The sequence below is a fragment of the Mustela nivalis genome, assembly GCF_964662115.1.
Source record: "Mustela nivalis genome assembly, chromosome: 12".
Lineage (NCBI taxonomy): Eukaryota > Metazoa > Chordata > Mammalia > Carnivora > Mustelidae > Mustela > Mustela nivalis.
In genome coordinates, this window is record NC_139031.1 from 2,604,263 (window position 1) to 2,628,681 (window position 24,419).

Sequence of the window (24,419 nt, forward strand, 5' to 3'; positions counted from 1 at the left end):
GGAATGCCACAGAGGAGGAGCAAGACGATGGCTCCGAGCAGGGTCAGCCGTGGGCCGCAACAGAAGGCCTTCCTCGCGGGACAGGTGCCGGGAGCCGCCGGGCGCCCTTGATCGGCCTGCGCCTCTCTCTGCGTCTCCGAGGTCGATACGAGATCTCTGGTCTGAAGCGTGGTCTCTAATGGGCAATGCGGCGCCTCACTGCCCTCGGGCCTCGTCAGGACGGTGGGGGCCTCTGGCTCTCCTGAAGGTGCCCTCTGCGTGCCGTTCGGGGCTGCGGACGGAGGCGTCTTTTGCAGGCCATCACACACCGTGCTCCTAAAGACAAGCCTTTCAGCCAGAGTCTCACCCCGTGGCCCGTCCTCCGGGCACTGCTGGCGGGCTTCCTCCACGACCCAGCAGCGTGGACAGCTACAGGCTTGTCCCCACCACACCTGTCACCCTCAGGACTCTGAGCCACATGGCCCGAGCTTCCCGGCGCACCGAGGCCGCCTGAGCACCATGGTCACATGCAGAGCTGCACACAGTCGGTCTGGGCAAGGCCGGGGCTCTGGGACACCTGTGCTGCTGGCCCACGACATGCTTTGAGAGCCAAGGGCCTAGATGGCCATCCTGGCCCGTCTCGATTCGAGCAGACAGGAAGGGGAGGGAAGGGGGTGGCAAGGAGGGGCTCCCAGAGCTCTGCCCTGATGGGGAGGCCACCGGGGGCCCTGCTTCTCAGACACAGGAAGGACGGCAGCTCCGCTCCCTCCAGCCCTTCAGGAAGAGGAGCTCAGACATCCGTCCACGCTCCTTAAACGGTGTCACTTGTGACAACAACAAACTAAAGCAGCATCCAGCAAAGTGAAAGGAACAATCGCACTTGACATGGATGCATTGGGCTCAAGAAGGACTTTCCTGTCGGTCCCTCGGCCCGATCTCACGCAGCCCAAGCGGTGTTCTTGTGAGGACCGGGGACAGCCGGGCAGGCCGGCTGCTGGCCGGGCCCAGCCGACCAGAATGGAGGTGTTTGGGACCTCTCCCTACCCAGCAGGGCGGCGAGACAGAGAAGATGGGGTCCCTGCACACGTGCCTGCACGGACCCGTGTGCAGCTCGCGCTGTCCCGCATCCGCGGCCCCGCTGGGTCAGCGGCCCCTCAGCGTGCTCAGCCCGGCCGGCGGCTCCGCCATCTCCGTGAATACTCGGTGATGGGCTTGGGCCGTGGCTGGCGAGGCGTCATGCTGGGGACTCCTGGTCTGCGCTGCAGTTCAGCTGCGGCTGCGACCACAAAGGACCTGAGAGCTGGGGCGGGTAGGTGGGGCTTAAACACCAGAAACCTGTGTCTCCTGGCTCTAGAGGCGGGGAGTCTGCGATTCGGAGGTGCATGGCTGGCTCCTCTCCAGGCCCCCGCAGCCTCACATGGTGGTCTCCCTACGTGTCTGCGTCCTAAACGCTTCGTCATATACAGACCACACTCCTGCTGGGTCAGGGCTACCCTAGTGGCCTCGGTTTACCGGTTTACCTTCATGACCTCTGTAAAGGCTCTGTGTCCACATGAGGCCACATTCTGAGGTCTCGAAGCTTGCGGCTTCAACAGAGGAACCTAGGGGACACAATTCAGCCCCAGAGTGCCCCTTTCTGATCACTCAGTGGGGTATGACATGTGAGTAGGGCTGAAGGCAGTTAGGAAACAGCCCGCCCCCAAGGACTGGCTGGCGATGTCCCCTGGCTGGGCTCTGACCCTGGCTCTGTCCTCCTTTCCATGCCTGTGCCTCCCCTGGCACACGGGATGCTGGCTGCAAGGTCTCCAAGCTCTGGTGTCCTTGTGTCCAGCAGTGGGGCAGTGGGGGACACGGACAGCGACGGTCTTGCTGTGACAGACATCACCCCGGGGTCTGGGCCACAGCAGACCATTCAACACCTGGCTCCTCACCCAGGATACGGGGGCAGAAATGCTCCCTTTATCCCGCACCAAAGTGGTGTCTGGGATTAGAATAAGGTAAGACTTATTAAAAAAAAAAATAGGGATTTTTAACAAATATTACAGGGATTTGCCGCCACCCGTGACGGTCAGCATTCCCCTTGGAGCTGTGCTCAGGGGTGCGGCGCCTTTGACTCCTCCCCCCACGGGCATGGCTTTTCGGGTTGACGTCTCCACGGTGAGTGTGCCTCCGTCCGGGGACCTGACAGGGACGGGCCTGGCTGAGCCCCCCCCCGTCACCAGGTGGACAAGGGCACAGCAAACCACGTGTGCCGTCTGCTCTAGTCCGTGTGCAGAGGACGGGACGCTCCCAAATGCACACACGGTCCCGTGTATGTACCAACAGGGCCACGTGTACACACTCACGGACACACGTGCACATGCGGTCACACGTGTATGGATGTGCACGTGGAAGGTTTCTGGCTGGTGGAGAACCGGGGGCTTAGGGTCTGGGGAATCAGCCTCAGCCTTACTTTTTTTTTTCTTTTTTAATATTTTATGTATTTACTTATTTATTTCACAAAGCGGCCGGCGGGGGGGGCGGGGGGTGGAGGAGGAGGACAAGCAGGGGGAGAACCAGAGGGAGGAAGCAGGCCCTCCCTGGAGCAGGGAGCCCGATGCGGGGCTCGATCCCAGGACCCTGAGATCATGACCTGAGCCGAAGGCAGACGCTTCACCGACTGAGCCACCCCGGCGTCCCCAGCCTCACTTTGACTCTGTCCTTTTGTTCCTTTTGGATTTTCTTTCCCCTAATCAAGTGAAGGTATTACTTTAGCTATTAAAAATGTTTTTAAAGAAAACAGCGCTGCGTTTCTGGTCCGTGGAAACCAGCATGCGTGCATCTCCACGTCTGCGGGGAAGGCACAACACGGGCTCTGGGGTGCGGCTGTCCGTCCCTCTTGCCCTGGGCCCGCCCGCAGCTTCTTAGGAGAACTTCCCCTTCGCCACCAGCTGGGAAATGCCACAACAGGTTCCACAAACGCTGAGTTTTCACCTTTCCCGTTTGGGGAAAGGGTTTCGCGGAGCTGGTCCAAAGCACACAGTCATGGTTCAACGAGACGGCCAAGGGTTCGTGGATTTGGGGCAAGGCAGGAGCCTGTGAAACAAGGAGACAGATACTGAATTAGCAAGAGACGAGGAGCTACATGCCCATTCACCAGCATCTGCTCGACCTCTCCCAGGCCCATCCACCCCCAGGATCTTAATTTTTATTTGGAATCACAGAGGAGTCTCTTTCCAACCACCTGAATGATCTGTCTGACACGTAATGGAGTTCGGAAAATACGTGTTAAATGGATGGACAGATTCACATCTCACTCCGTGAACGCCGCCACACTGCTCCCGCCGCCCTTTTATGCACTTTTTCTAGCCTTGTTCTTTCCTTTAATCTGCAAATCCTTCCGGGGTCTGTCAACAGAGGGCACAGCTCAGGAGCACACCGTGGGAAGGGCGCCCAGGGCCCTCGCTTCCGGTGATTCTTTGAAAAGATGGGAAAATTGTGACATTTGCATGTGGACAAATGCATTTTTTCCATTTTACCCAAAATGCGTGAAAATGAAAGGTTTTCTTGAAGATGAACAGAATAGTCTTTAGAATGGGGAAACGAAACACGGGGGCCAAGTTTGCATTTGATAATGAAAGTAAAGTTTTTTTAAACTTTAGGGAAAAGGCAAATGGAGTTCAGTCGGCCCATTTAGAATTCATCAGTGATGAACCATGATGCAATTTTTTTTCTGACTCCATTTATCACTGTGAAGCTGGGAATAGGCTCCAGAATTAAAAAAAAAAAAAAAAAAAAAAAAGTGATTGAAACAAAAGTGATTTCCCGGTTTTGAAAGGTAGGGAAATCCCCCCCAAATCACGTTCTTTTTCTTTATTTCTGTTTTCCTCACAACCTGAGCGTATACCTCGTCACAACATCAGATGTGCAGGCAGAAGAATAGGAAACACTTGCAAAATGTTTTATCTTAAATGATAAGACTGACTCTTTTCATTATTCAGATTAAAGAAGGCAAAATGCTGATGTTATTTCCATAAATTTACTGTGTCTTTGTGGCATATCGTGCTGAAATCTTTGTATTTTTGTCCCCAACCTTTTATTGATTGCAGAAATTCACCTGTTTTAACATGGAATTGATGGTAACGGGAAAAACTGATATTAATTCTATTATGTGTTAGCTGGCTTTAGTTCCCTAAACAAAGGCTACTTAAAGTCTCTGTTATTGATTAAGTCCAGATGGAATCCACTTCTACTGATACACAGAACACAGGCAGATTCGCCAGACCGTATTATTCCTCATCGAAACGAGCTCCTTTAGCTCTCTAATTATATTGTCTAATAAAACTAAACAGTCAATGCTATTTGCATATTATATGAAGAAGTGTCATACAACAAACTCATAGCAGTCAATTAACATAAAAGCTAATTATATAGCTCATCATCTTACAAGTTTCTGAATTCATGCTTCCCCTGTCGTAGCCTAGAGCAAAGCAGGCTTGAATTTTCCCTTCTAAATATTGACTTTTAACTAATATCAGAAGTGATTTCAACATTTTTATGGATGAAAAGTTAGTGATGAAGCCAGACGCAATATTTGCTATAATGCAATTAAAATTTCTATATGAACTAAACCTTTAGAAAGAGAATCTTTGCAACGATACGAACTCAATTATCAGTCACTAAGCAGTTAAGTACTGGTTTCATATCTGTGGAAAAAGATAAGTGAGATTTATTTGAGATTGCCAGGCTGTTATGCAAAAGACACCGCTACCACAAGAACGTTTCCACGCCCAATTGTACCCTGTAACGTAACTGTATTCCTGCCTAATTGTGATAGCTATCAAGCAAGAAATTCGCTACAAGACCGCACAGTAATGAACGCACAGGGGAGGCACTGTGCCACTCACTGTCGGGAAGGTGTGTGCACAGACCCCTCTCTCCAGTTTCCTACCGAACCCAAAGCCAAAACCTCCAGCTCCTTTCCCCTGCTGCTCTCAAGCCCGGGTACTTCTTTCCACCCCGGTTTCATTGCCCTCAGAGCAAGCCCAGGGTCAGAAGAAGCCTGAAAGAAAACAGAAACAGACAGGACCTCGACTAAGGGGGATTCTGAGTTGTAGGTAGGATTCAGAAGGGCAAAAGTTAGGATCGACTTCACACACAATGAAGTCATAACGGATCCCTTCTGTGTGTATAACTCACAGCAACGAGCCCCTGTTGGAAAAGTCAGAGTGATAAGAAAACCGCCAGAGTCGGGTTTTCTCCGCGTACAATGATGGCGGCCGTCTCCATTCATATTGTAATGAGGCCAGTATCTCCGAGACCGTCCTTGCGGGGTGGAGACAGCCCTCCCCGAAGATTACAATAGCAGTTGCGTTATTGACAAGTACTATTCAAAACCTTCATAGTACAGAAAGAAAGACTTCGTTTTATTCCCCTTGTCTCAATACTTACTGCCTCTTCTAATCAAAACACTCTGAGGGGAGAAAAAGGCCCAGTTATTCTACGAACAGTCGTTTAAATTTCCCGAAGGCAGTTCGGCTAAGTGCACTCAGTTCAAACTGCAATCCCGTGTGATGTAGCAAACGTGGAAAGCATCTTTTTCTTTAGCATTTTCTCATAAAATTGGGTGCTTTGATTGAGATTTTTAAATCTATTATTTTTTTAAGTCTTCTGAAATAGCCTCCAGTCTTCTCCTGCTGGTGTTTTTCCTTTCTTGTTTTTAGTGGAGATTGCAAGGAAGCATTTACGAGCTATCTGCTGGCAAGTATTTTCTCCTCTTCAAGAATGCTTCCTCCACAGGGCCAGCTAACGACATGTTCAAAAGCCCGTTCGCCTCCAGACTCACAAAACAACAACAATTCACGTGTTGATCTCTTGCTGCGAACATATCTGTGTTAAAATAGGCACCACACTCTATTTGAACGTGGAAATTCACACTCCCAAAATTGAAAAAAAAAAATCCATTTCGTGGCAAGTTTTCATGTGGGGACTGTTTTTAAAAAGTCCCGGCCCCGGAAACAAACAGAAAGCCTCTCAAAATAAGTTGTGGAGGCCGTCTGCCCATTAACCTCTGATCTGCTCACCTCTGAGACGCCGGGCGATTTCTGCACACGGCCCAGGACCTTAGGGCAATTTAAAACAACAACAACAACACATATTCGAGAGTGGTCTCAGGTCAACGTGAACATACTGGGATGTGTGAGGACAGCGATGACATTGCCCCAGCTCTTCGGGGCTCCGACCCCGTCCTCCTGAGATTACCACCCCCACCCTGTTTCTCTTCTGACTGGGGACGACAGGGGACAGAGTGGGTGGAGAGAGGATCCAGGGTGGACTTCTCTGGTACAGGTGGATTTTTTTAGGTGAAAGGGTGCACTCGTGTCCAGAAAGTAAAATGCTGCTTTGCTGACAAGGAGAAAGCGGGGTGAAGTATTTCAGACATAGCAGGCACACCGAAGGGCCGCTGCCTGGCAGGAAAAAGCCCTCATCATTCTGCTAATGATCTGCTTGATTAACTGTAATTAAGAATTTACCTCTGTGTTTTATGACTTGCAGACCCAATACAAATATAATCCGTAGCTCCTGTAAGTTCATAAAACGGATTTTTCGGTTTGCCTGTTTACCCACCTATTACCGTTTTTTGTTGTGGTTGTGGTTGTGGTTTTGTGTGTGTGTGTGTTTTTTTTTTTTTTTTTTTTTTTTTTTTTTTTTTTTTTACAATTTACAGTGCTCGATGGGCAGCATTAAAAGTGGAAGTAAAAGGCGATTTGTATTCGGAATGCGCTTGAGGCCGCTTTCTTTTAGGTCCTTTGACTGAGACATTAAACACAAACACGCTCGGGACTTTTTAAAAACTGATGGTTTGGTGAACAAGCAAGGACATGTGTTGGTATATTCTAGTTTAACAAACGATTTAGCTGCGAAAAATGAGCGCGTGGGCCTAGACAGACTGGACGTCAGGCCCAGTTTGGGGCACTGGCGGGGACACGGCTGCCGCGCACACGCTGGGGGCCGCGGGAAGTGAACCAGGGGCGGATTTTTTTTTGGCGTTTCCCCGTCCACGGTTCTGTTTTTCACGGAGTCAACCCCTCCCGGAGCGGGGGCGGACGGCGGGGCGGGGGGCCCGGAGCGGCCTCCCCGGGAGCGGCGGTCCGAAGGCGCGGGCGGGCAGGGCCACCGCGCCGGGCTGCGCTCGCCCGGGAACCCGCGGCCAGATGGCGGGAGGCGCGGGGACCCTTTGTGCGCCCCGAGCGCGCGCCTCAAAGCCGCGCGGTCGCCGGCACCGGAAGGGTTCACACTGCGTCTGAAAGGGACAATGGAGTCTGGATGGATCAACATCGCCGAAACCGAGTTCATTTGCGATTCAGCCCCTTTCAGCGCGGTTGTCATGCAAACTTCCGACTTTGATCAGCAGAGGGTGGCGAGGGAGAAAGCCCGCAGAGGCCGGGCCGGGCGCGTCCGCGGCGCCCTTGGCGGGTCCCCGCCCCCTTCCGGAAGGAGCCGCGGGGACGCCGCATCCTGCACCTTGACCTGTCTAGACGGGCCCCGAGTTTTTGTCTCGGTTTCCAAGGGCGCGGGGCGCTCTTTGACCCCCGCGCGGGGCGGAGGTGGCGGCCGCGGGGTCCTCTGAATCCTCGCCGGATCCCGGAGGGAGCGGGGCGCGCGGCGACGGGCACCAGCTGTCCCCAGAGCCCGCGGCCGCGCCGGGGGCCGCCCTGCCCGCCCCTCTCCCCCCGCGCCCGCGGGCGTCAGCGCGGCACCCGCGCCCCGGGGCGCACCTCTGGGCTCCGCCGGGCCGGGCCGGGCTGCGAGGGGCGCGCTGCTCGCCGCGCCTCCGTCCCTCCCCGGCCCCTCTCGTCCTGTCCAGGTTCCGCGTCTCTCTCTCCCTTCCGCCCTCTCTCTCCCGCTCTCCTGCAAGTCCACAATCACAGCCATTTTCTGTACGCGGTGCCTTCGTGCGCGTGCTCGGGGGCTTTTCGGGAGGGTGGCCCGCACAAGTGGACTTCACAGTTTGCATGTAGGGTCTTGCCTGCCCCCTTGCAAACACCCGCCCTTTTCCACAAGCACCGGTCAAGCTCACTTGGTAAATTCTGTAAAGAGGACGGCCGCGCGCACGTTCTGCTGCGCGGGGGACGCAGGTCGGCGTTCACGGGGTGGCGAATGTCTCCATGTGCCTCCCCGCGAGCCCCGAGCGCCCCGAGCGCACAAGACCGCTTCCCCGCCCGTGTTGTCTCCGCAGGTCCCCCTGGGCCGCTCGGAGGCTTTCCTGGCCGACCTGTTGGATGGCGTGTGCGAGCGCATGAGCGAGTACAAGCTGGAAGAAGACCCGGTGACCAAGGAGAAGGCGTTTAAGAGATTTGCCCCAAGGAAAGGAGACCCAATATACAAAGAATTTAAAAAATTCTATTTCTATTCTGATGCTTACAGACCTTTGAAATTCGCGGTAAGCTCTCTTCCCGGGCAGGTGAACCCTGGGCGCCACGAACACTCTCTGGTTTCTCTTTTTCGCTATTTGCTTGGGTTGGTGAGTTTGGAGGCGAGACACGGAGCATTCGAATGCTATGTTTGCTTTGTGGTCCTGCCTTTTCAGTGTGACCGGGCATGGAGGAATGTGAGACACCTAAGGGGGGCTCTGGAGACAGGAGACATTTTCCAGAAAGTGCTGTGGTAGCTCCCAGGGACTCCGAGACACAGTCTGTGTGTTTCTGTGCCGTGGGGCTTGGGGAGGAGTCCCTTCCAGGTTCCCACAGAAAGAATCAGGGGTCGTGGCTCCTAGGTTAAAATCCAAATTAAAATGAATGTCGCTTTCAAATATTTACAGCCAAATGGTAGAGGAAGAGTGACATACATCATCCGTTCCCCCCCTTCAGGCTTCACAGAAGAGAGAGAATTTCTTTCCTGAGTTAATTCAAGTATTTTAGCACAAACTAAGTTAAACAAAGGCTTAGGTATGATAGCTGGCTTAATGCCAAACTTCCGTCTAGTACAGTGTTTATTTTAGATGAAGGCTGGCCTCTGGGTTGCTAGAATGTGCCAGGCAAAATATATTCCAATATATTTCACTTTACTTAATGCTGTTGAATCAGACGAACTGATGGGAAAGCCTGTTTAAAAAATGTATTAAGTTCACACATTGGCCAAAATGTCAGGCATGCTGAAACCCTGAAATAAGGGCTTTAGCTGACTTTTGAAGATTTCATTTTAATTAAAAAGTAGAGGCAATAATCCCAGGTTAAAAGTGCTGTGGACGAGAAATTGCAGTGAGTGAGTGTGCTTGCATTTCACAGGTTTTAAATCAACACATTATAGTGAAATTTAAATATTTTTAAAGGCCATTGAAAAATTTTAAAGTCTTGCTTAATGAACTTGGAAAATGATTTGCAAGTCTCGAGTGAATGCCCTTCTGCAGCTTCCTAATTCCTGAAACTGTAGCCCTGTGTGTCTCTAACACAGACACACACTTTACTTAGAATTGAAGATTTTTTTTTTTTTTTAATGTCTGGGCAAATTTGGGCCCCCTCTTCTCTGAAAAGTTAGATTTGGAGGTAGAAGCAGAGTGAAATTATGAATGGATCTCTAAATGGTAGGAAAAGAAACTTCCCCGAGTAACTGTCAAGCCTGTTACCCACAGTGGGATTGAGGCCCGGTCTGTTTTGATCGCTTTCAGGATTGTTTTCACACTTCAGACTCTGTTTTAAAACCACAACGTGGATTGTTCTGTTAAAACTGAGGGAACCGGGTTTAACCATTTCCAAGGAGCTGTGTTCTTTAAAGGGCTCTCAAACAAACAAAAACAAAGCTAAGACTTTTCGGCCCCACCTAGAAGACCCATGTCTTCCTAGTCCTCACATTCCAATGTAAGGGAGAGGAACAGATCCGAAGAACTCGCTTCCTCCCTTACCCTCGTCTTTCAACACCACTAATCAGTTGGTTAAGTCCCAGGAAAATGATGCAATTAACATTCTGGGGAGAGGGGGTCGAGCCAATGCCGCGATGTCTTACACCAAGGGGGCTAATAAAAACGGGCCACCTTGGCAACCCGATTTTCTATTTCCAGCTAAGAAAATGTTGGTAAGCGCTTCTAACCAGACGCCCCGTGCGTGTCTCTCCACCTGTGCTGTGATTCCGTTTCCGCAGTGCGAGGCCATACTAGAGGAGCACGAAGACGAGATACTCTCCCTTATCGCCCAGGAGGCACATCACCTCGCTGACAAGCTGTGCAGTGGAAAGGCAGGTACTGTGTCTGATGTAACATGTGTCCTCGCGCGCCCACCCCTTCTCCCCCTGCGCCGCACCATGTTTTTTCAAACGGCGCCTTGCTTTCTCCCTGCCACCGAGGGCTCTCCACTGAATCAGAAAGACACCAAGTGGGAGAGAACAAACAAACAGAACCACAGGGCTCCGGGGGCTCCAGCTCCCTCCTTGACACTTCTTGCCTCTGCTTTGTCAGCAAAGTCTAAGGGGCTCAGGCTAGACTCTCAGATGTTAGGGACCACGTGCTCATCAGAATTGGACGGGTCCAAAGCACTTTCTCTTTCCAAACTCCGAGAGAGCTGGGCTTCTCCATCCTGCATCAGGAAGGAGAATCTCTTTAGGACTTGCCTGCAGACAGAAGGTGGGATCTTTATTTAGTGCGAGATTTTGAAAAGGTCTTTGTGTGTTTGTTTGTTGATTGGTAAGGGGAGCTGGATATTTGTTTTTCAAGTTAATTTCCCAGAAATCCACTTGTTCTTAAAATATTTTTCTTTCTGGCAGAGGGTAGAAAAGAATACTTGAGTTATATTCACACACACACACACACACACACACACACACACTCAGAAGCTAGATAAATTACAGAACTTGATTCATACGAAGTTGAAACTATGTTACTACCATTGGCCTTTCCACCTGTTTGGTGGCCTGTGAACCTTCTAGGGGAGTATCACTATGATGCTTATTTAAAACACTTACCAGGATGTAGCCAAGTTGGGCAGCCTTTTCAGAGATCTTGCAGAAAATGAACCATACATATGAAGACAGTGATTTAAAGTCCTGGAAGTACTTTTACGCCATTGCAGAATCTTGAGATATTTAGCAATTGCTTATAATAAGTATAATGCACCTGCATCCGCAGTATCGAATTTAGTGCCAAAATCCTTAAAATAATGTTTACTGCACATTTGTAGGTAAATATCCATGTCATTGAAAGTTATTAAAGAAGAAAGTTATAAATGCACATTAATAGGGAAAAGTTTTCTTACTCTGAGTAGATAATAGGGTTGTTTTCTGCTTAAAATCCAGTTTGAAAAATAATAATAAGATCCAGTTTGGTTGGGAATTTGAAGAAGAGTACACAGCATGTTGCAGTTAGGGTTGTCCGGGAGTAGGGTCGTCTGGGTGGGGGAGAGCTGGCTCCTGGAGTTCAGTTACCTAATGTTGCAATGTTGTGAAATTCACATCAATAAGGGCATAGCCTGGATTTCCCAAAGAAAGTATTTCCAAAGTTTTTCAAACAATTTGGAGATGTACATATGCTTGAAGATACAAGCAAAAATGCAATGACCAAGCCAGAAAATGTCTGTTTTCCTGTTTTTTCCTCACAAAGGGTTTGGACTCATCATAACCATCTGTGGCAAATGCAACAAATTTGCTCTATAAACACCTGTTCAGACCTTACAGGCAGGCCTGAGAAAGTTCCACCAAGTCTTCACAGCAGCCCTTGACCCACATAATCAGATCCTGGGGGAAAGGCTCTGTTCCTAAATGCCGCAGTTTGACTTGAGTTCAGTAATGTCTTTTCACTCCTTTTGCGTATTTATAATTAGAAAAATAATGTGAACCCCGAGAAAATATGAGCATAAGGGGGAACTAAGATACACGCACGGCTACTGGTGTAACATAAAACATTAGATAACTAATTCTCAATAGCGTTTAATTGTTTGAAAACTGGCGAAGTCCTTACACTCTAAACAGAAACATCAGGGCCGCGGGACTCCCGAGGCCAGCTAGCCACCCCAGAGGTGACCGTCTCTGACTGCGCCACAGTGCCGTGGTCTCCAAGCTGGGTTTCTCAGTGAAACCCAATTATGGAGGTTACGGATATCAGTTAAAAACTGCGGGTATGTTAATCCTGAAAAGAGGCTAGACTCGCCCCCCCACACCCCCGAGTCTGCTACTGTTGAAGTAAGTTAACAGCCCATAGCAAGATGGACGTTTTTTAAACTTAAAAATTATTGCCAGAAAAGGCTAAAGCAACACATCAGTAAGAAAAATGGCATGTGTGGGCCCCGACAACAAAGAAGCGGTGTGTTTTGACATATTGGGACAGTTTCAGATGACCGTGTAGAAGGTGAGACGCTCCCGCGGTAGAAGAACTGGGTGCTCTCCCACGGAACGTTTATATGGGGTAGCAGGTGTCCTGTGTGAGCTCGGCGTCTGTGCCCTGCTTCTCGAGGTAATACTTTACCTTGATCTGTTGTCCCGCAACTTTACTGTGATGGGCCTCCTCATTTTAAAGATGTTTGGAAGACATGGGTGTGTGTGTGTGTACATACGTGTACTAGAGGCTCTGAACGTGCCTTAACCAGTGCCATGCTACCCAGAGTCTGCGGTATCCAAGACACTCCACTGAGGTCTGCAAAAATGTCTACAGACTGTTGTTAAGGAGATAACTTCTCTTAAACAGATGCTTCTAGAACTAGAGCTCTAATTGGAAAGTTGGTCCCTTTTTCTACTTTATGCATGTGTGTGTGCACGTGCGTTTCTTATATGCGTTTATATATGAATTTTGCTTTTTTCTCTTTCACATAGGTCAATTCACTTTAATTTTTCAATAATTATGTAGTCGCAGATGAGGGCACACTCCCAGACTTTAAGACTTCTGCTTTCGTGAGGTAGAATTGACATGAAATTGTAAGGTGTTGGAAGAGTGCGTCGCGGTGATTTGGTGTGTGCGTGCGTCAGGAGAGATCCCTCCCGTCCACTGATTCCTTAAGTGGAGTACACCCCCAGTACACCCCCAGCCACAAACAGCAAACGGGGGAGGATGGAGAAAACATCTATTACATTCAAGATGACTGTTTGGATTTTAAAATAACACATCAGTGGGATTTTCACAAACATTATGTTCCACCTTTTGAATCAGTACAGAAAACCTCAGTGAAAGATGATCTGATTGCAGATGGGGCTGTGGATACCCCGCCGCTTTAATCACTGCATAAAACAAAAGTTCACCAAATACATCCCGTTGTTGGGGTGTAAGACAGAATAAGAGGGCTACCCCATACGTAATCTGGGGGGTTTTTCCCCTAGACAAAAATTAAAAAAAAGAAGAAGAAGAAAAGTCAGCTCATTAGATTTTCCTGATGGAATATTTTGTGGCCCGTGACCCAGGCTTTGCCAGATTGTCATTTTAACGTCTTGAAGTCAAGATGATGTTTTAAAATCTTAATACGATAATTGGGTCATGATAAAAAGTATAGCTACAGTCCACTGATGGTAGAGAACGTAACACTCTAGATCATGGGTGAATGGGTAGTCTGCGGTTTGTGGGGTCGTCATTAGCTAGAGTGTGACGGTGTCGACGCAAAGACAGAAATGTCTTCGGGACGCACGTCACTTCTGCTTTCATAGTAAATCTGAACATTTAAACTGTTAGACTGACGAATCTGTCACATGATCATTTGAAGGCAACACAGGAAATAAGGCACCAAGTATCTTGAAATGTTTAGCCTGCATTTAAAGGAAAAGCATTTTTACCTTTCTGTGCAGCCTTCCCAATGATAGTATTGAATGATAATATGCCAAATGATTACTTTCAAAGGTCGGTATATTCCTGTTTTAAATAAACGATGTAGTTAAAATAATCCGTAGTCTTTTTAAAGAGAATTGGCATGAATTGCTTCCAGTTGGAAAAGGAGTGTGTGTTAGAGCATCTCCTTGCCTCTCTGCTCCTTGGGATAAACGCCAGGCGTGCTGTGCCCCAATTTAAAGCATTCCTTAAATACTCCCAAGGCCATGGGCAAAGCGGTATGATCCCTGGGCTTGGGTTTTTAAATATTCCAGGAAAAAAAGGCTGGAAGATGGGACTAGAGTAGCTTTGACAGGTGTCGAGGCTAGGTTTGGAGTCCGAGGGAGTAGACTATACCCTTTTATCTGCTTGTGTGTGTATTTGAAAATTTCCACGACAAAAAAGGTTTTAAAATATGCTTCCGTAAAAATGTGGGGTTTTGCAGAAGGTTAGTGACTCACACGCTGTGATTAAATGTGAGAGTGATGTTGTGTAACTTTTTTCCCCCCAGATCTCTGCAAAACCGCTGCTAAGCAGACCGAACTCTAGGGTGCCAGGCCCATCAGGGGGTGAGGAGAGCCGCGGTGCACAGGTCAACAGCCACGTTCATATCTTCTTGTTTCTTCACGGGAAGAAATGCATCTCTCATTTATACCATGTCGTCTCATGTAGGACATTTTTTTGGAAAATCCGTTGTTTGGCATCACAACAAACCCGGTTCTTCCTGGTTCTTTCTATAGGGAGGTGAAGGAAGGCATAAAACAAATCACCTTTCTGGATTTTGGTACAGACAGAGTTGGGAGTAAAGCATTTAATTTGATAATAAGAAAAAAGCGAAGCCATTTCATAAATGAAATAAGGATCTGATCATGCATATTGTTTATTTGGTGCACGTCTACAAGTATCCCGTTCTCTTTGATAAGAACTTGATTTGATTTCTTAAATACTTGATCGGTCAGGAAATTAAGAAAATATATTGCTACAAATTCCAGATTATGTCTTCTTGGATCTATATGGTGATCAGTAAAAGAAACAAGCTTATTTTATATCAGGAATGAAAATCAAATTTCCAGCTTTAAACCCTAAGTTTAAAAACTTTTTAATCTCTAAAATGTAATTGAATACATAAAAAATAATGAATATTTTTACAGCGAGCAGGACGGTGGTCTTTCTCATGCGTACCTTCTGAATTCAGATGATTCAGAAAGTCGATTTATGATTACACTGTGCATTCTTCAAAGATGATACCAATGACCATGTTTTGTTTTGCTGCAAACTCTAGCGTGTGTGTGTTTTAAAAGACTTTCGGCTAACAGTCAGCGTGTGTATCTTCCTCCTAACTAACCTGTTATTCTCCCGACTTGGGTGTTTTGGTAGGTGTGGAGGTGGAGGGGAGGGAAGATCTTACGAGAAATCACCCATTGATCACACTTTATGCAGAACCTAGTAAACATATTGCTCTTGGGTATTTCACTGTCTCTGTTAAATTTACATTCAATGGAATCTGACTTTAATTATTTAAAATGTCAGGATGTGTTCCACACACTTCTTTTTAAAAGAAGAAATGCTTGTTGTTGGCAGTGAGAATTTTCCAGATAGGATAAGATAAATTCTGCCCTCAAAGAGCAAAAATCTCTCTTGTAATGTGGTCCATCATTGCCTGAAAAACTCAGCTAAGGCTTCGGCAAGGAGGGAGTTCTGAAACTTAGGAACATTTACCAAAATTAAGGGGAAGCAGTTTCCACTTTTTTCCTTCTTTCCCCTCACTTCTTACTGGAAGTCAGAATTTTAAATTCATGTCACTTGTTTCTTTGGGGAAACGGAAAGGCATGTGATGTTTGGACACATCTGTGGCTGGTTAACAAGGACAGACCCTACGTAGTGGAGCCCAGGGAACCTGCACTGTTAGAGAATGGAAATGGGCTTCCAGAACAATTAGCCCCATCTTTCAGTCAGGTAGCAAAGTTGTGATTTACAGCACGGTCCCTACATCTTTACGTAAACCTGTCTATTTAAGATTAATTCAGCATTTCAGATAGCTCCGAGTCACGAACACCTCCCAGACTTGGGCTTCCTTGGTAGGTGCACTGCCCACGAGCCTGATTCCTTCATGAGAGCATGACTGTGGCCATGGCGGGCAGGTGTGCCCAGAGCTGGCACATCCGTGACCGTGCAAGTGTGACCTCAGGCTTCCCAGACTCTCACTGGTCATTGTCACAAAGTCTCAGATACAGACACAGCTAACAACCTAAGTGAACCTGAGGGCTCCGTCTTCCTTCCCCCGTGGAAGTTCTCATGGGTGGTGAAACGCTTGCGTTGACCGGAGAGAACCACGCATCTCGCCTCTAATAGCGATCCTTGAAGGTCTTGCCAAATATGGCTTTTCAGTTGTTTCTTATCTCTGAGGAGAACTAGTCTTGTGTCTTCGAAGACTTTTGGTAGCTCCTGACTTACCTACTGGTTCTTTCCAGAATTTTTTTCCCAGCTCAAACTTGTTAAGCTCATGTAAATACTGTGACTTGCTAAGTTACTGATTAAATATATGTTTGTGGGATAGACACGATCACCACGTTTCCTACAGCTGCAGACATGCGGGTATTTCCTTGTAGGGCACAGTCAGGCTGTGGTGCTTTCACTAATGAGCGATAATGAGACAGAGTAGTTGCTTGCTTTAGCGTCCCTCTGAGCCACAGTCCCGCCTTCTTAATGACGCTTGTTGACCCAAACCAAAACAAAGCAAAAAGCCTGGGGGGGAAAAAAAAAAGCAACACCCAAACACCCAAAGTGTGGCACAAAAGTTTCTCAGAATCAATGAAAAGCAACTTAATTCTGGGTCAGAAAGATTCCTGGAGGAAAAAAAGTGGGGGGTGTGATGTTCATTAAAATAATGGGGAGAGCAGGCACATTCGGGCAGTGGTTTCAAGTCGTGCTTTTATGAGACAGGTTCTTTGGGTCTCCCTGGAAGGCTCTGGGAACCTGTTCTCATAAAGAGAAACCAAATTGGCTGCAATGCACTGTTTATATTCTGTTACGTGGATCACTACTTGCTAAGAATAAGCCAAGACCAGTGAATCCATTTCACCGAGGAGTGGAAAGTGGAATTGAGCCAAAGTCCCAAATGGGAGAAATCAATACTTGATTTACTAAGACAAGCCCTAAAAAACCAGAGTCAATAGCTGGTTATATTTGTTCTGCCTACTTCTCAGCTTGGATTGGTATATATTCATGTATGTAATGGCTTCATGTAAATAAAAAAAATTTTAAGCTATCACTCTTAAAATTCAGGTTATAATGGAATCGGAGGAGAAGCCGTTCTTTGATGTGATGCTGTGGCCTGTTTGAAGATTTGACACAAATTTTGGAGCTAATCTTAAATCTCGAAGCCCACCCAATAGTATATTACGTAGTTTTATACCAAAATGTAATTAGCAATGAGAGTAAATGGTCACAACACCTGTTAGACACAAGTGTATGTTTTGCTATGATTTTCTGTCTGTAACTTACTGCCCCTTTATACATTTCCTGAAATTCTCAGATTAGGTGCCTGGATTTACAGCAAGGAACTGGATAGATCAAAGACCGAAGGAGAGAAATGAAATTGGAGTCCGGAATCATGGACGTTCACTGCCCTTGCGCTACCTAGGATAAGACGCAGTAGACGACCATGTCCTCTCCCTTAGTACCCAATGCCCCTGGCCCTGAACGTGTATTTGCTGAGGGGGAACAGCCCACTGGTTTTGTCCATTTCCAGAACCTGCCCTTCTTGGAGATGGTGATTAAATTTAATGTACAGTGAGCTCATTTGTCTGTAAGAAATCTAGTGTGGCTTGTGAGGTGGGTCTGAACCATCAGAAGTAGAGTTCTCCACCTTTCTGGGTGCTCGGAGGGCCCTGGAGACGGGCGGGAGCACGGAAACACAGATGCGAGCAAACCCGCCCCCGTACATGGAAATGAGGTCTGGACCCCGGGAAGTCACGTGAAGCTGGGATCGCTCCAAGGTGCACATCTCAGAGGAAAACGTGTCTGGAAATTTCTGTCATTCCTTAAGGGGAAAAAAAAAAAAATCATTCCTGTGCTTCTTAATCTTGATTTTCAAGAAAGAAAAAAATATGCTAAATTTTAACAGATATATAGAAAATAGTCTATGTCACAAGATAGTTACAAAACACAGTCCATCTGTTAAGAAGTTCCTGGAAAACAAGGATCTTGGAGACTGTTGGAAACGCATCAGAATTGTATTGTGATGTGGCTGGTTATTACGGAACACAGATTTGATCTGGCCAGCCGCGGGTCGAGACCGTAACCCCCAAAACATAAGGGCACAAAGTGGAAGCCCGTACAGTGAGGGGAGCAGTTAAATAGGCGAGAGCACAGCCGTGTTCCCCCCAACGCCAGTGTGGGCGACAGCTGGCGGCACACTTGGCTGAGCTGGGACACACCCCCGAGCCGCGCAAGTCTGCCCTTGGAGCAGACAGAGGCTCCGGGAACTTCCTCCTCCGTTCGGGGCTGTTACTAAGCCAGTGTGGAAGGTATGCAGGTTACATAACAGAAGGTCGGATGGCCAGTGTCAGCTAATTAAGCATGGCTGAGACCCGGAAAGATCCTGTAAGTGATAAGTTAAAATATTAATACCGATTTCCAACTTCATGAATAGCGAGGCTGGCACCCGAAGAGTTAGAATGTACTCCTGACATTTTATATTAAGGTTTTGGCCTCAAAGCCACTTTCCGAACAAGTGGGAGTTCCTCTGCAGCACAGTCTCGGATACCAGCCGAGAAAGGGTGATGGTAATCCTTGAGGTAACACCACTGTCAACAGAGAGAGAGAAGATTCCAATCAGGTGACTTTCATTGTCTGATAGAAATGATCTTTATGGCTTTGTTGTTCTTCATCAAAGGACGCTGATTAAGCATCTTCATGCCCTGTGGTTTGTAGAAGAAAGCAGAGAACCAAAAAATAGTCTATTTGGCCCCCATTAAAAATGGGCCCTGTTTAAAGCAACATTGTATTAAAAGAGAGCCAAGTCTGATACAAATGCGGTTCAATGAGTGTTATTAAATTATTAGACCTTAAGGTGGAAATACACCCTTGAAATGCCTTTATATGCAATCAGAGCTGGTGATTAAATTTTAATGCCCTAAGATTAAAGGGCCACTTGAGTGAGGTATTTTTGTTTTATTTTTTTGTTTTGGGGGGTTGTTTGGTTGGGTTTGGGTTTTTAGTAGGACCCCCAGTGGGGAACAGGAGATGCTGTGAATTTGCTCCATTTTGTATACATCATGGGTCCTGAAGCCTCGGCCGGTTCCCAGGGTGAAAGCGTCCAGGCTCTGGCTCAGCCTCGCGTGGCGGCGGCAGTGGCGTGGCCGTTTGCCCATCACGAGCCACAGGAAGTCCCGTGACCCCGTGTGAGGCCCAGTGGCCCCGTGTCCAGGCCCAGCGGCGCTGCAGGCTGCTGCAGGAGACAGAGGCCAGATCGGAGCCGCAAACGGGGCCGACTCTCCGCCAGCGGGGGTGGTGTTTGAACCTTAAGACTTTTTTTTTTTAAGAAATGGTTTTCCTTCTACCTGGCGACTGAGTGTCAAACCCATCAAAGCCTTTGTTCTTCTAGCTTGGACGACTTACTCCCACAGACGGAAGTGTTCCCTGATGCACTAGGCCAGAGGGGAGTAACCACACGGGGCCCGATCCCTCCCGGCCCGGACACCCCCATAGCTCCCCCCGGGGACTGCCGTGGCGTGACCCGAGCCCCTGGGGCAGTGGGCCCAGGTGGGCAGCCCTTTCTCCGGCGCTGGCCTGCTGCCTTGTTCTGAGCAGCCCGAGCTTGCCCTGGAGCCCGGCCGTCCGGCCCTGCGTCCCCGAGGAGACAACACCATGGGCCGCCACTGCCACAGACAAAGCGCGGCTCCTTCCGTTCCTTCTCTCCTCCCCGGCAGCCCCGCTCCCGGCTCTGCGCTCAGGCTGGGCCCGGAATCCCGGCTTCGTGTTCCGCTCAGAGTGAGCCGTGGGCCCGAACCAGAGAAACTTCTCACCCAAACCCTCTTCCTACCCACCCACAAGCTCACACAGACTCGATGCTGCCTGCCTGGGGCTGGGGGTGCCCCTAGCAGCCTGCGCCCCCCAGTAACGGTCCCCAGCAGCCTGCACCCCCCCCAGTAACAGCCCCCAGCAGCCTGCGCCCCCCCCAGTAACGGCCCCCAGCAGCCCGCGCCCCCCCCCAGTAACGGCCCCCAGCAGCCTGCGCCCCCCCCAGTAACGGCCCCCAGCAGCCTGTGTCCCCTCCAGTAACGGCCCCCAGCAGCCTGCGCCCCCTCCAGTAACGGCCCCCAGCAGCCTGCGCCCCCCAGTAACGGCCCCCAGCAGCCTGTGTCCCCCCCCCAGTAACGGCCCCCAGCAGCCCACGCCCCCCCCCAGTAACGGTCCCCAGCAGCCTGTGTCCCCCAGTAACGGTCCCCCTACATGACAACACTTGCCGACCCCCACGTTTCGTCAGACACCTGTGTGCTGTGAGGCCCCACCGTGAAAGGCAGAGGGGAGGTGGGCAGGGGCCCCTCCACGTTCCGACGGGGAAGCTGGGGATTCTCAATGGGAAGTGGAGATGAGGGTGACCCCGCCGGAGGCGTCAGTGTGAACGCGGCTGCCCGCCACACTGGACAAGCACTGGGGGCCTCATCTTCGTCCTCGAGAAGGCCACCTCCTCCTGGGCCACCGGCGTTTTTGAGGTCCGTCGTGGGAAAGGCAGACCCAGAAAAGACCCCGGCTGGTGTCCGGCAGAAACCCTACCCTGACCGCCTGCTGACGAGAGGTGGGAGCTGGAACTCTGCTCCCTCCAGGGGCCGTTGGTGGGAGCGAGGGGGGGATCCGGGGGGGCGAGGAGCCCACACAGACCTCCAGGGTCTCCTGCCCTGAGAAGGAAGAGGCAGAGACCTTGGGAGGGGGCGGTGGGCAGAGCGGCTGGGTGGTCTTTCCGTCAAGCCCCTGGCGGGCACCTTGCAGGGGAGTCGACATTTCCAGATCACCTGCGATCCCAGCCGAGACAGAGACAGACCTGAGGGGAGGCAGTTGTCGGATTTGCAGACGGGCTGGCAAGAACGCCCGGCCTGCCTGTCTCCCCGGGGGCCGTCGCCGTTCGCGGCCCTGGCAGCGCCTGCGGCTGGTGTCCCCGGACTTGCCTTGCCTGGTCGCCTGTAGGGGCAGATTTGGGGCAGGCATGTTACTTTGAGCTGAACACAAACTCAGACCGCAAAACTATGTCATCTCCTCTTGCTACTTTCCAGCCGAGCAGAAAGCACAGAATTCTCCTTTACAGTTAGGCTCCTGCCGTGCAGGGGGTGCAGGAGAGCAGACGGAATCGCCTGGACCCTTCTGGGGTTTTCGTTTCTGTTTGATTAAGTGCCTGTGGCCAGTTTGCAGCCTGGTCGTCCTCCCTCTGAAAGCCTGACTCCTGGAGAGCGTCTCCAAACCCAGCTAGGGACCAAGGGACGCTGTTCAGCTAGGGACTCCGTGACCTTCTGCTCCCTGGTGTGTCTGCCGGCCTGACCCACTCTGCCTGGAACCCACTGAACAGACACTGCTGGTCCCTCTCCCCGTCCTCCTGGGAAGACCACATTCAAGATCGTCCACTGCCTTCTGCCCTTGCCTCTCCTGGAGGCCGCAGGGCAGGTTGGGGTCCCCAGGGGCCACACTGCGGGAATCCCGGGTCCTCCAAACACTTGGGAGGTGCCGGTCAAACAAGGGCTCGCTGGGCACTGGACAGGTGGGTGGCCAGTGCTCCGAGCAGGGTGGCCACAAAAGCGGCCCCTCAGTCTCTGTGGCTCGAGTCTCCTTTAAAACCAGACAAAAAGGAAAATATCACACACACACGCACGCATTTTTTTCTTATAAGTTAAAAAAAAAAAAACCCTGTATTTAGAAAAATGAAGATTTAAAAAGAAAAGAATAAAGACATTTGTATGTCCCATCACCCAGATAATTGTTTGCGTCTATATGTAAGTGTGCCCGCGTGTGTGGGAGGGCACGCGTGTGCACGCATGTGAGTTAGTTGTGCAGCCGGGTGTTCTCTGGCCCAGAACTTCCACTCGAAGTGCTAGAACTTTCTTCTGGTGCTTGATATTTTCCTGCAACGCAGCTCGTCGGAGCGGCAAGGGGCTCCCTCCCGGCGGGCACGGCAGCTCTAGGAGCCCGTCGCCTGCGTTGGGTCACTTGGGTTGTTTCCAGTCTTCTGTGAGCGTGAACAGGGTGGAGGTGACTTTTGGTAGCGGAACCTTGGCCAGTTCGGAACAGCTTCCCTTGAGGGGACGTTGCAGACGGGGAAGCGCCGTGAGTCTGGGCAGACGGGAGACGGGCGCGGGTGCGGGGTGGGAGCCGCTCCCCGGGGCTTCTCGAGGCCACGTGAAGACCTGCAACAGCTTGGCCCCATAGGACCCGTGATGCCGTTGAGCCTAGGACAGCGCCTGCCCTCTTGAGCTGGCTCCCTGTGCGTGAGGCATCCAGAAAGTCTTCTCGTAATTGGAAGATGCCTTGTCTTCAGTGAGGACAGTCCAGGCCCTCCAGCACGGCCGGCTGGCAGCTTCCCCAACGGGGCGCAGAGCCCCAGCTGGGTCGCCTGGACCTCCCAGGGGCACTCCACTGCTCTCGTGCTGGCCATGCTGGGGAGAACCATGAACAGGACATTACAGTCCCTCCCACAGGCACCCCTTCCCGTCACCCTCACACAACCTTGTGTAGAAATACAATTCTTTTTGCCCCATGCAGATGAAGAAACCAGGGTCTGGAGAGACAGGAGTGGCCACGTTCGAAGGTCCTGGTGTCCCCACTGCAGCCCCAGCGGGGAGCCCCTCTGATGCAGTGAAGACGGACTGGTTGGACAGGAGAGTCCCTGAGGTGCCTTGGGTCCCGATGTGAGGGCACGAGGGCAGGAGAGCAGACATCTGGCCTCCAGACCCCCCGGAGCCCCGTGCACAGAGCACTGGAATGGAAGTCGCAGGACTCCAGGACCGAGGCTGCTCAAACATGACCTTGTCGGCGGGTGACATCGCCCCTAAAGGTCACAACAGGAAAGTATGTGCCCATGGGAGGCAGAGGGCATGGCCCTAGTGTGGGGGCTGAGCTCGGGGATGGGGGCGACCACGTCCATCTGCAGCGTCACAGAGGCCAGGCTCGGTGTGCGGTGGTGGCTGTCATGGCGTCTGCGTCCGCGGACACTGCAGGCTCGGAGCAGGGGCCCAAAAACCATCCCGAGGGAATGGCTGCCCCAAATACAGTAATTTAGGGTATTGCCGCAGGGTCAGGCTGCGCTCCCTGTGCGCTGCGTTGGTCGCTCTCCGTCCTCATGACACTTGTTCTTTGAACTTCCTTTTCTCTCTTTCTCGCCCTCAGAGGGCTGCTGGTCCTTTGGTAAACGTGCATTTCGCCTCTCAACCTCCCTCTAAAGCAGAGTTTCTTAGCCTCTTTTAATGCCGGGGAGCCTTGGGAAGCCCATGACCACACCGTCCTCTGACGGATATGTACGTGTGCATCCAGGAGATGTAGACGATCACCAGAAACCCAAGTAGACTGAAATACTTACCAAATATATTTTAACTGTGATGTGTTTCTTTGCTAATATGTTAGATAAGAAGATGCCCTCGCAGGTCTAATCAATGATTTTGAAGAAGCGACAAGCAGAGACGGCCTCGCCATTCACCGGCAACAACAGCAGCAGGACGTGAACGTGTCTGTGGTTTCACTGGCAACGGGAGGGACAGAGCATCAGGCTAAGGGCGAGAAGGCACAGGACACCACCGCACGACTGCACTCACGGCCGGGGTCCGAGAAACAGAACAAATGAGTGAAGCGGGAAGAAAGAGAAACAGGGACAAACCAAGAACCAGACCTTCCCCTACAGAGAACACAGTGCTGGTCACCAGAGGGGAGGTGGCCGGGGGAGTGGGGGCCGGGGATGAAGGAGCGCACCTGAGGGACGCGCCCTGGGGCAGGACGGGCTGCATCGCTCCGGGGCGCGTCTGAAACTAACACGACACCGGACGTGAACTCATGGGAATTCAAGTAAAATCTTAAAGGAATTGGCAACAAGGTCACAGGCAAGGCTGACTCCTCTCGTGGCATCATTAGGTCTGTTTCACAGTGAAAAGAACTGGCCAATTGCCAGTAGGCATTGGTTAGTGAGAACAGGATGCAGAACCCCGGGGAAGACCTCCGGCCCTAAAGCAAACAGAAAGAGGTCAACTCGTGCAGACAGGAACATGAGGCACAGAGAGGCTCGCTGTCTGGTCTAAGGCGATGCAGCCAGTCCGAACCCCACACGCGACCTTCCGCTGAAGAAAACGAGCTGACCTCTCCGCGCTCCCCCCGGCCCCTCCCGTTAGCATCCCGGAGAGCTCATCCGAGAAGGCCGCTGGACCACCCCCAGCCCCTCCCGTTAGCATCCCGGAGAGCTCATCCGAGAAGGCCGCTGGACCACCTTTACCACCCGTGAAGAAGACCCTTGACAGAGGTGTAAGACATGGAAAAAGGCATTTTAGGAAATAGGAAAAGAGCTCCTGAGAACATAAAATTCAAGCCTGGACCACACATGTAGAGTCACTCAATCGGGGGAATTAGAAGATTCATTTTATCACAGAAAATCTTGAAAATTCCATCCCTAGTGCTCATTTTGGGTAGCACAATAAAATTAGCAATAAGAGGGCGTCTG

The 24,419-nt window shown here is 50.5% G+C and overlaps 1 protein-coding gene across 3 annotated transcripts; it reads left to right on the forward strand.

Moving 5' to 3' along the window:
- The first annotated feature begins 7,700 nt into the window (after positions 1–7,700).
- CNPY1 (canopy FGF signaling regulator 1) lies at positions 7,701–17,525 on the forward strand. 3 transcript variants are annotated; one of them, XM_082692158.1, is made up of 4 exons: positions 7,759–7,825; positions 8,198–8,401; positions 10,096–10,192; positions 14,241–17,525. In XM_082692158.1, exons 2-4 carry the CDS (start codon positions 8,258–8,260, stop codon positions 14,276–14,278), a joined length of 279 nt encoding a protein of 92 aa, XP_082548284.1. In that variant the 5' UTR covers positions 7,759–7,825; positions 8,198–8,257; the 3' UTR covers positions 14,279–17,525. The 3 variants fall into 3 exon arrangements, with proteins under 3 accessions (XP_082548282.1, XP_082548284.1, XP_082548283.1); XM_082692157.1 differs by lacking the exon at positions 7,759–7,825 and adding an exon at positions 7,906–7,975; XM_082692156.1 differs by having other exon boundaries at positions 7,701–8,401.
- The last annotated feature ends 6,894 nt before the right edge of the window (positions 17,526–24,419 follow it).